Raw genomic sequence first — 12,424 nt, forward strand, 5'->3', positions numbered from 1 at the left:
GTGAAGAAGGTGGAGGACTTTAAGTACTTAGGGTCTACATTCCAGAGCAATAGAGAGTGGAAAAGAGGTGAAGAAACGAGTGCAAGCAGGATGGAATGGGTGGACATGTGATGTGTGATAGGAAAGTATCAGCAATAATGAAATGGAAGGTGTACAAGATGGTGGTGAGACCAGCTATGTTGTATTGTTTAGAGACAGTTGCCCTGAGGAAAGGACAGGAAGCAGAGCTGGAGGTAGCAGAGACTAAAATGTTGAGGTTCTCTCTGGGAGTAATAAGGATGGATAGGATCAGGAACGAGTACATCAGAGGGACAGCGCATGTCAGATTGTCAGGTTTTGGAGATAAAGCCAGAGAGGCCAGACTGAGATGGTTTAGTATACACTAAATTACATAAATTGACCCTTTGCATACGCCTGTAAGGTCGTCGAGGCTACGGCAAGTGCTACGGGCTAAGAGTCTGAAAAGGTGGTTTTTCAAACTACGGTGGAAGATTGGGAGTGAGTCTGCAGTTGTGATTTCAACACTCCATAGTTTTGGAGCCAGAAGGGAGAAGAGTTTGGGACGCGTGGAGCGGGATAATGAGTATATCGGTAGATGGATGTTGAGGTTGAAACTGCCAGGCAGGAGGCCTAGAGAAAGACCAAAGAGAAGATTTATGGATGTAGTGAAGGAGGACATGAAGTTAGTTGGTGTGAGAGAAGAGAAAGGAAAGGAAAAGAAGAAGAAGATAAATTAGTTGGAACAAATCTCCAGAGGATCTCAGGCTTCTCCAAACATGCTACTACTTTTAAATCCAGGCAAAATACTGGTACATTATCCACACTTTCCTCTTTTTATATTCTTACATTTACTTTATTCTTCATTTCTCTTTAAAAGCCTTTCTATGCCTTGTGTATAAAATGTGTTACGAGACTTAGGACTACACAAAATAAACTTCCCTTGGCTTTCCGTCTCTGCCAATATCATCGATCATCAATGAACTTGACCCCTGTAATCCACACTGGGTGGTAGAAGACATTTGATACCATGTGGACTCCAGACAATTTTTAGTTCCACATTATGACTCATGGAACACAGATCGGACTGTAGTACTGCCAGAGTTACTGTAGAAGTTCATTGGTACCTGAAATACCTGCCATCTCATGCGGGCAGCCAGGTATAAGAGCCGAGACGAATCCTGCTGTCATGCTGACAAAGCCTGATTTTCATAAAATTCATCATAAAACGGCGAATTAAACATATAAAACAAATAGCGTGTATAGCGGGTTACACAGGGAAGCTGTTAATGGTATTTCTTAGATTTGTTTGTTTTAAAAGTTGTACAATAATTACCAGTAAGACGCCCTAAAGGACGATGTCGTGTGCACGCATCCGCCTGGGTGACGGCAGACTCCTGGGCGACCACTGGCACTTTGGCATGGGGGGGGGTCAGATCAACATATGGAATGAATTCTATACTGGCCATATTTGGAGCGTGTCTTGAGTAGGGATGGAGCTCGTTAATTTTTATTGATAACAAGCACCTTATCGATCAGGCTTATCGAGCCTGGTGCTTATCGAGCCCACTATCGAGCATTTTATATTATTTTGTGGAAAGACGGACGGACGGACGGGCGGACTGACAGGTTTTGCAGGTTTTCATAGTAATGTGCAACCTACCGTCGCAATTATAAATGTAGGAAAAGAAAATCCGATTTTTACTCGAGCCGTGACCCATAAAATTGAAGAGATGAAGTGGCAGGAGAAACGGCAGGGGGTAAAGGAGGAAGGGAAGAGGTCAAATATTCTTGTTTTTTTTTTCAGCTCACCCACGGGGTGTAGGTGTGACGAACATATGATATATAGTGTTATTTGACAGGTGTGTGTGTGTGTGTGTGTGTGTGTGTGTGTGTGTGTGTGTGTGTGTGTGTGTGTGTGTGTGTGTGTGTGTGTGTGTGTGTGTGTGTGTGTGTGTGTGTGTGTGTGTGTGTGTGTGTGTGTGTGTGTGTGTGTGTGTGTGTGCGCGCGTGCGTGTGCGCATGGTACTCATCAGCACACAGGCTGGATATTCTCGCTCGTCTTTGATATTATAATGAGAGGAAGCTGCCTTACTGAGTCGCTCTGTAGCTATACTGTTGTTGTTCGCATTATTATTCCGTAACTAGCTCTAGGGAGAAGAGTGCCATGCTTTCACTTGAGATAATAGGGATACATAATAAAGGTATAGTGAAGAAGAAGAGTATAGGAGGAAGGGGAAGGAAGCCTCTTTAAAAAATATATAATTATATATAGTCTGAATCTCAACATTGAAGTTAAACCCATGAAGTTAAAGAGGCTGTAGCAAGCACGAGCAGACCTAGATGTGCACGTAGCCACGCACACATGCACACATGCACACACACACACACACACACACACACACACAAATCAAAACCAGACCATTGCTCCAGCATCCCTCACCTCACCCTCCTCTCTCACATTGGTTCTGCGTGTTCTTATTCAACAATATTGGCTGAACAAATCAAACTTTACAAAAAGTGTGTTTCTACCGCTGGTTGGACCAAAATGTCTCTCCTTACATTAGAGCCAACTCTTCTGCGAATTCTACAGGGAGTCTGTAGTTCCTCCCTGTGAAAGGAACAACAGGAAGCCTTCATCTGTTTGTCATTTCCATTCATGAAAATATATTTTAAAATATCTTTCCATACTAATTTGGTTAACAGTAGGAGTTACTTACGTGACTGCAAAGGCGAAACGGAAGTGGGGGAGACGGGACAGGACATCCACTTTATGTTTGAATTGTTTTCGGCTCTTCTGTTGGGCGGAAGCATTTGAAAATTGTGTGAGCCAGCAGTCTGTCTCGAGAGACTTGTGGATTGCTGAGACTCGCAGGACAATGACAGCGACTAGGAAAGTTGGGCTTATTGAATATCAAAACAGGGCTGCATTCTATGTATGGTACACATACCTGCTCATAACTGGGAACCCTGAGCGATGAGTAAACGCTGACGAGAAACAACTAACCTCTTACATCCGTGGCATTGTGCCCTGAGAGCAAAGGGTCACATTCCTTGTGAAAAGGTCACAGACGATTCATGGTGTGAAACTGGCTGAATACAGAATGAGTGTTTTTGTCGTGAGAGCGGTGTGTGTGTGCATGAATGCCGCATTCTGGGAATTGTGTGTGTGTGTGTGTGTGTGTGTGTGTGTGTGTGTGTGTGTGTGTGTGTGTGTGTGTGTGTGTGTGTGTGTGTGTGTGTGTGTGTGTGTGTGTGTGTGTGTGTGTGTGTGTGTGTGTGTGTGTGTGTGTGTGTGTGTGTGTGTGTGTGTGTGTGTGTGTACACTGCATAGCTTACCTCAACCATAAGAGATACTGGGCCCTATTAAGCAAGTGGAATCTAATTACATATAATTTTACAGTTTTTAAGACGTGGGGGCGGGTGCAATGTCATATTACAATTATGGGCCAGGTAAGAAGCGCTTTCGACACCCCGTGGTGTGAGCAAAACGGCCTTGAATTAGTCATGGGAGTGTTTAAGGGAGTTTTGAGGCTTACCCAATGAACATGTCCGTACTATTCTCTTTACGACACCAGCTGATGATGCGCCCTTTTCGGCAAGTGGTATTACATTTCTGCAGACTGGCACCATAGACATGACATGACTTTGTCACATTTGGGTTAATTATTCATATTGCACTGCATGCTGTCACCTTTATGCCTCCAAAGAACAGATCCACAAGCTGTCACAGCCATGATGTGCATAGCTTGTAGGCCTATGTCTCTATTTTGTTAAGTAACTTGCAGTTTTCATTGGAAAGTCATTACAGCGGCGCAGCCATATGCTAAGGGAGGGAGATATAGCACATCGTCACTTAATTTGTTTCTGTTCTAAGCATGAAAAACAGCTGTAAAAATCTTTATTCTAGTTCATTTGATTCATAAATGAATAACTAAGACTTTGAAATGGCACCTACCTATACCTTTCAGATCGGAATGGAACTGCGAGTAGATACGCAGCATTGGCTGGCAAATTGGCAATCCATGCGTAATGTTCCCAGAATCGTCTAACCCCCGAACATACAAGTTCGTTTGATATTGTTTAATTCGATAAAAATAGAACCATGTACCATACAGCGAATGAAAGCAAGATTCCTAAGGAATATGGGGATTTTTACATTTTAAAAAACGGTTGAGAAATGAGAGAACCATGAGTGTTTATAATATCAAATATTATAAGAATAATATGAAAGACAAACGGGCTGTGAAGAGCTCAGCTCACCATCCCGACAAGGAGGAAATATAGCCTATAGTGCATGCACGTATATGCACTGACTGTTGCACACACGCTCTTTATTTGTTTCTATTGAAAAACACCAGTAAAATAACGTTTATTTTATTTTATTTCATTCGAGTCACGACGAAGGAATGAGTTGAAATGCCATACGTGCGCCATGCGTATTGCTGCGGCCCCAATGTTATGGTCTTCGCTCGTAGCATATTATTGAAGAAGAATTGAGTCGGGTGTGATACAGCGTATGAAAGCAAACCTCCCAATGAGTATGGAGATGTTTTAATTTCTAAAAAAGGTTGAGAAATGAGCGATATATGACCCTTTATAATCTCAACGAGAAAGCCAGAAAACTCGCTGTTGCCATGTGTCATAGAAACAAGTAAATAGGTCTATAAACATACTCCCAAAAGAATCGCATATAACAGGGGTCTACAACCTATTTTAAATGAAGTGCCATGTTTTTATTTTCTAGATAGTGAGTCTGCCATATCAAGATTCCTTTTAATGACACCACATTAAAATTTCCAGCATATTTTGATTGTCCACAAATATAAAGTTCTTCCTTCTTTTTACATATTTTCTTGCACATTGTTAGAATGATCATTATAAATATATATCCCCCTGCAGTCAGAGTTCATTGTTTTAATGAATGAATGTGATGCATTGTGAGCTGGTAGATCTGCTATTTTCAAAAGTAATCTTTGAAAAAAGTGACAATTGTGGAATATTTTTGAAAAATGTTATTGAAACATTTAAAAACACAAATCTGTCATGGGGGTCACTGGCTTAGTTGGGCAAATGCATTAATCTGGGGGTCCTTGACATGGGAATGTCGCTGTGTGAGGATCACTGGTTTAAACAACATTAGGAGAAAAGCCCAAATAAGCACTTTAGAAACAAGAAAAGCAACCACAACTACCAATATTTACAAGCATCTTTGCAGAAAAAGAAGCCGCTTATAATAAACAGACATGGCAACACTCCAGCAGCACTCCAGAGCCGCTCAAGTGTAAAATGAAACAGTGCTTTTTGCTTTTAAGACGTGGTCAGACCCAGGCGGAATCGGTATGCGCTGAGTGTTTTTAGGTCAAGGGGCTTAATAGCAAATTAGCGCAAAGCGAAAATAATTAACATATGGACACTCCCCCAATGCTAAATTATGCAGGAACGTGGTATTCCATATGAGTGAGCGCTCACCACGGCTTCCATAATACGAAAAGGCGCAGAGCGAGGGCGAAATCTGTATTACCGCATGGGTTTTTCGTCTTGCTTAATAGGGCTCACTAAGTGAGATACCCCAAAGCCTGGTTCATTGTCCAGATATTGGAATGTACTGGAGGTTTTGCGCGCCGCGCGTGTTGTCATGTGTCATTGCAACCGTGATGTTGCACACCACTGGTCATTGAGTTGCTCACTGAAAGGTTCACACACAGTGTACTCCAGCATAACTGGATATACTATACATTATGAATGACTCACTTGCCTACAAGGATGACGACGATGTAAACATGATGTTGTTTTTCTTTTTAGCCCTTTTTTCTCCCCAATTTAGTCGTTATGTCGTTATTATTTTCTTCCCACACACATTTACTGTATGTGTGTTGTCACTGCTGTTGTATCTAGGGTGACCAGATCCAAACTGTTCATTTGAGGGACAGAAGTATTGCTTGTTTGGGACGGGTCGGGGTTAGCAACATATTACTTAACTTACTATTAAATATCTTGATGTCATATTCGGCCATAGGCCTAATATTACCCATAATTTTGTTATTAAACCCCTCTGGCGTCTCACTTTTTGTTTTAAAATGAAAATGTTGGTCGGTATGGCCGACTTGGTATACTGTATAGAACACTTGATGTCTGCCAGGCACAATGTGGGACAGGGTCTCAATTTGTGGGACAGGGTCTCAATTTGTGGGACGCCTGAAAGGACTTGGAAATGCGGGACTGTCCCACACGAAGGAGGGACATCTCTAGTATATAAACTTGTATCTTACTGACTCACCTGCCAGTGAGGAGGAGCCCCCACCTGGAGGATGTACAGCTTGTATCCTACTGACTCACCTGCCAGTGAGGAGGAGCCCCCACCTGGAGAATGTACAGCTTGTATCCTACTGACTCACCTGCCAGTGAGGAGGAGCCCCCACCTGGAGGATGTACAGCTTGTATCCTACTGACTCACCTGCCAGTGAGGAGGAGCCCCCACCTGGAGAATGTACAGCTTGTATCCTACTGACTCACCTGCCAGTGAGGAGGAGCCCCCACCTGGAGGATGTACAGCTTGTATCCTACTGACTCACCTGCCAGTGAGGAGGAGCCCCCACCTGGAGGATGCACAGCTTGTATCCTACTGACTCACCTGCCAGTGAGGAGGAGCCCCCCACCTGGAGGATGTACAGCTTGTATCCTACTGACTCACCTGCCGGTGAGGAGGAGCCCCCCACCTGGAGGATGTACAGCTTGTATCCTACTGACTCACCTGCAGTGAGGAGGTGCCCCCACCTGGAGGATGTACAGCTTCCATCCTTGTCCTCCCGCCCAACACTCCCTGTTGACGGGTGACGCCTCCAGCCCATATAGGATTACATGCAGTGACACTAATTATCATCACCCTCCTCTTAGGGTTGGGCGATATGGTGATAAATATCGTTATCATGAGATTTCTCCGATATGCCTTTTCAGAGATATCGTATATATCGTGATACAGTGAATGTGCATTCTATGATTTGCAGTTCTATAGCTTAATTTATACTTTGGTAGAACGGTGGTTTGAAAATGAATATGTATTTTGGTCTAAATGTTCTGTTACTCCTTTTTCTTTTAGTTTTTGTTACCTTGTACGTGGTTGTAAGTAACTTGAACAATAACTCTAAAAAATGCATAAAACAATATCGTGATAATTATCATGTATCGTGGTACTACTTGAAAACATATTGTGATATTATATTTTTCCATATTTGTTTTTCGGCTGTGTGTACAGATAAACTCACAAACTATAACGTATATACACAGTAGGTGTAACCATAGACAACATAACCATAATTAGACAATATATTAGGCATAGACAATAGAGAGCAACGTCAACCAAAGGCCTAATATTGCCCATCATTGCACTTTGATGTTACTGTGTCATACAGTTTAAGTATTATTCGGTTTTTTTATTAGTTTAAATATTAAGGGGGAGGTTATGTTTTCATTGGGCTTTGCCTCCAGGAGGAGATTTGCACACCAATTTCATTTTTATGTCTTTGTTGTTATGTCTTTGTGTGTTTCAGTTTTATTGTTCCTCTGTGAGCCTGAGTGTACAATGTTATGGTTTATAACAATACTGGTTAGATGAGGGCAAGGTGGAACAGCCTGCCCAATCAGATTTCATTATAAAGGTACTTTCAGACGGGCATCGATTAACACAGACGTTGTCGCCTGGATCAGCTCCAGGTCTGCTCCAGATCTGCTCCAGGTCTGCTCCAGATCTGCTCCAGATCAGCTCCAGGTCTGCTCCAGATCTGCTCCAGGTCTGCTCCAGATCTGCTCCAGGTCTGCTCCAGATCTGCTCCAGGTCTGCTCCAGGTCTCCTCATGAGGGGCGCGACAACGCAAGCGTAAAAAAAAGCGAAACAGAATCCAGGTCTGGTCAGTCGCGGGCATGTGCATAAAACGACAATTTCACGGGACTGTGCCCGCGTAAATACGCTTGCGTTGTCGCCCCTCGACTTCTCTGCACGTACAGAAAAAACGCAGGTCTCATTGAAAATGAATTACTAGGTGTGTTAATCTCTGCCCGTTTGAACCCAAGGACCTTTATTGGGAAACATAAAATCATGATTTACTTCAAATCAAAACTAGTGTTCATTATCAAACATCACACGTTGTTGATTGTCATCAAAGGCTACGTGGTGTCCATCATGGGCCGACGGAGAATGCTCCCTAACATCCACTCCTCTGACTGGGGCGTCCGCATGCAGGCGGAGAGACAGGCCGTCAACTTTGTGGTCCAAGGTGTGTGTGTGTGTGTGTGTGTGTGTGTGTGTGTGTGTGTGTGTGTGTGTGTGTGTGTGTGTGTGTGTGTGTGTGTGTGTGTGTGTGTGTGTGTGTGTGTGTGTGTGTGTGTGTGTGTGTGTGTGTGTGTGTGTGTGTGTGTGTGTGTGTGTGTGTGTGTGTGTGTGTGTGTGTGTGTGTGTGTGTGTGTGTGTGTGTGTGTGTGTGTGTGTGTGGACCTGACCTCACCTCTTTGGGTCCTACAGGCTCTGCTGCTGACCTGTGTAAGATGGCCATGATCAGAATCTTCTCTCACATCTCTTCTTCCAACTCTCTCTCTGCCAGGTACCAACAACATTGTCAATTCACCCCCCCCCACACACACACACACCAGTTGTCTATCTATTTGAAATACGTTAGTAGGTCTGAACAAAATGAATGACGTCGTCCTACCATTATCCATCCCTCAAGGCTTTCCGTTGTGAGTATCCTAACATACAAATGAAAGGAAGGGGGAGAGATTCCAATCATCTCCAAGGGCCATCCAGTATAATCTCTGTCCCCTCCCCTGCATCATTCACTTTTCCCTCGCTCTCTCTCTTGTCAGACACGCAGACATGCACACCCACGTACACACCTACGTACATGCATGTGCGCACACACCCCTGCAGTTTTTAGGTACTTCATCAATTGTTAATCAGTGTCATTGTCATACAGAACAGTGAGTCATGCCCGGCCCTCAGTCAGGGGACATTCATTTAGCTTTAAATTAACGTACCTTCACCTTCACCATTAGACACATTATTTTGTACTTTGTGGGCAAATGATGGCCTATTATATGCCCCACCACTGCTGATGTCATGATGTTGTGTGCGTGCGCGTGTGTGTGCGCGCTTGTGTACAGGCTGATAGCCCAGCTCCATGATGAGCTGCTGTATGAGGTGGAGGATGGCCAGGTGCAGCAGTTTGCAGGTAATCATCAAAGCCAAAACATCATCCAATAATGTTAGCTAGCCTCATTAATCAATACCACCTTATGCTGTTTCTGTCTGTCTGTTTTTTATTTTGATCATGCAACTGTGTTGCGGTTAAAAGGCACCACTTACTTCACAGTTCACACAGGTGTGATTTTAAAAATCTAATCTGCTTTTCTTAATTTATTTTGATCATGTTAAACTGTGGTTGTGTGTGTGTGTGTGTGAAGAGATGAAGTGGCAGGAGAAACGGCAGGGGGTAAAGGAGGAAGGGAAGAGGTCAAATATTCTTGTTTTTTTTTTTCAGCTCACCCGCGGGGTGTAGGTGTGACGAACATATGATATATAGTGTTATTTGACAGCTCTGTGTGTGTGTGTGTGTGTGTGTGTGTGTGTGTGTGTGCGTGTGTGTGTGCGCGTGCGTGCGTGCGCGTGCGTGCGTTGGTTTTCATGCCTACATAAACAGCTGTGGTGAAGAACAGCATGGAGTCCTTACAGCATGTAGACTGTCTAGGAATGCATCTCAAGGTGAGTGAATGAAACTTCACTGTGTACGCCGTCTATTTGTCAATGCGGTCGTGCAATGGAGCTTAAATAAGCTTTAGAGCCTGCTGCTAGCAGGGCTAAAGCATTTTTCAAGTGATGATATGACAATTTGCCCCAGCTATGATGGGTAATGGCTGCACTGCGTGCGACTTCAGATAAGCAATATTTTATCAGATTAGTCAAGGTCGTTGTCCAAGCTCGCTGGATCAGCGTGTGTGTTTTATTCATGAGAGACTCAATGCACCGGCTTGCTGTTGTTATGTTTGGTTGTTTGTCACGAGGCAGCAGTCAGGTGAATGATGAGGGACCCTTGCTGAATTTAGGTCAGTGTGTGCATGCGCACGCACGCACGCGCACACACACACACACACACACACACTGACACTGACACTGTCCCCATTGCCTTGGTGTTGTTTTACTAGGTCCCGCTGAAGGTGGCAGTTTCCTGTGGCAAGTCCTGGGGTTCCATGTGTGAGCTTCATGTCCCTCCAACATCTCCCTCCATCTCTCTTTGATTCATCCTCCTCCCTTCCTCTCCTGCCCCACCCCCCTCTCTAGTCTATCCTACCTATCCGTTGCTGTCATCTTTTATCTTCTGCATATGTATCTCCCTTGTATCCAACCTTCATATCTCTACCCCCCAAGATGTGCTTTCAATCTATCCCCATCTTCTCGGCCCCTTTCTTTCTCCCTCTCTTTCTTTCATTATCCCTCTCTCTCTCTCCCTCTCTCTCTTTCTCTCTCAGCCCCCCCCCCCCTCTCTGTGCTCACCATGGTGCTCACCCTGCATCCCCATCGCTATGGAAACCAGGCAACTGCAGCGCCTTTTCCAGCTCCCAGTTCTAGCTTTCACTCCATCCGTATCCGGGGGCAACGGCAAGGAGCCACAGACTGGATTGTGCCAGTTGTGTTCTTATTTTTTTCTCTCTCTTTCCTCACTCATTTGTGGAAGGATTGACTCCTCTTCCTCCTCCGTGTGTTCACACTAGCTCATTAAGGCCCCTGCTGTTTCCCTGAGGGGAAGCCAGGCCTGCATAGATTGTTTGGAGGTTCCCTGAATTGAATAGGCCTTTAATATATGTTTGAACCAACCAGTGGATCATTAATGGTGTTCAACCTTGAAACGACATCAGGCAGTTTTGTCTAATCCAAAGTTCCTCCTATATTGTTTTTGCTGTTTTGCACTGATGAAGTATTTATTAATATCCTGTTTCTTCTTCATTTAAAATAAACCATTTTTTTTTCAATTTCAGGCGTGTCAGGAGTGTCTTTCATTATGGCTCTGGCTCGGTTTTTCTGTCACTATTTTATGAGACATGCCTCATACACACACAATACATGCAAGTTACCAGGCCCACTGACCCAGTTTGTGTGTGTGTGTGTGTGTGTGTGTGTGTGTGTGTGTGTGTGTGTGTGTGTGTGTGTGTGTGTGTGTGTGTGTGTGTGTGTGTGTGTGTGTGTGTGTGTGTGTGTGTGTGTGTGTGTGTGTGTGTGTGTGTGTGTGTGTGTGTGTGTGTGTGTGTGTGTGCGCGAAACTCCTTATGCTGCCAATTAAGAGGCTTTAAGCCTTTCAAACAAGTGCAGTCAGTCACAACCGTAACCCGTGTGACATTTCTAACAAAGCCTGGAGACAATTATGGCCTTGAAATGTCATCACCTCATTTTGTACCACTGATTTGAAACGCTATACCTTTTAAAGAGGGTAATAAAGGTGGCATTTAGAAATATCGGGCACATTTGCAGAGTCCCGTCCTATCAAGGTAGTTTTCCAATCCCGCGCTAATGTCCCTTTTATCAGCTGTCAAAGCCACTGGCTGGAATGTGCTCTGTGTGACTATGCTATGCTGATATGATGAGAGCGTAGGTTTTTTTTCTCACCAGGTCGTCAGTATGCATGGTTTGGACCCTGACCAATGGACAGTGTTATGGAAATCCGGCTCTCTATTCTCCCATTGTTCCCTGGTTCAGAGTGCACAGCCTATCCCTTTGGAGAGAGGAGCGTGAGACTGGTATGTGTGCAAATTATAATTCCAAACACTACATGGGCAGTTGTTTTAAAAGGGGGGACCAGATTAAGGCAGTTTTTTTTTCTCCCCCAAATACCTTGATATCGATATTGTGACAATAATATTGTGCTGTGATGCTAATATCAAGTTAGTTTTAATTATTATTTTTTATGTTCAAAAATCTAAAATACCAGATCTACAAGCTCGCAACGTATGGCATGCTTTGTGAGCTTATTGATTGACTGAAAGTAGAAAATAAGGTTTAAGTGATTAAAACAGATAAAGTATGCCTGCTGAATTCTTATTCTCCCTTCCATCTGAAAGCTCAACTCTTTATGAAATGCTTCACAGCCCCCCTCTTCCCCCTAAGTCCCTACACTATATCCAGCTATTTTATTGAATTTAAAAATGAATCTGCCTTATACCTTTCAGCTCTTATTATTTCCCTTCGATACGCAGCAGGCTGTCCTCTGTGTGAGTGACTCCAAGCCTGGTGTTAGTCGAAAGCATCATATGCTTCTGCGACAAATGTCAAGCTACATTCGCTGATGCATAAATCAGCCTAAAGCTAAATTATTCCCAGTGTATACTCTTTTCTTTCCCTCCCTTACTTTCCCTTCAGGACAATCAATTTGCCGTCGGAACGTGT

At 43.8% G+C, this 12,424-nt stretch overlaps 1 protein-coding gene across 1 annotated transcript in view; it reads left to right on the top strand.

Annotated features, from left to right (window-relative positions):
• poln (polymerase (DNA directed) nu) overlaps positions 1 to 10,953 on the top strand; it is a 76,676-nt gene extending 65,723 nt beyond the window's left edge. Inside the window, exons 23-27 of the mRNA XM_079491288.1 lie at positions 8,160 to 8,270; positions 8,516 to 8,594; positions 9,154 to 9,221; positions 9,690 to 9,751; positions 10,192 to 10,953. Coding sequence (XP_079347414.1) covers positions 8,160 to 8,270; positions 8,516 to 8,594; positions 9,154 to 9,221; positions 9,690 to 9,751; positions 10,192 to 10,284 — 413 coding nt within the window. The 3' untranslated portion in view covers positions 10,285 to 10,953. The remainder of the gene's footprint in view (positions 1 to 8,159; positions 8,271 to 8,515; positions 8,595 to 9,153; positions 9,222 to 9,689; positions 9,752 to 10,191) is intronic.
• The last annotated feature ends 1,471 nt before the right edge of the window (positions 10,954 to 12,424 follow it).

The sequence above is a fragment of the Electrona antarctica genome (genome assembly GCF_951216825.1).
Source record: "Electrona antarctica genome assembly, chromosome: 21".
Lineage (NCBI taxonomy): Eukaryota > Metazoa > Chordata > Actinopteri > Myctophiformes > Myctophidae > Electrona > Electrona antarctica.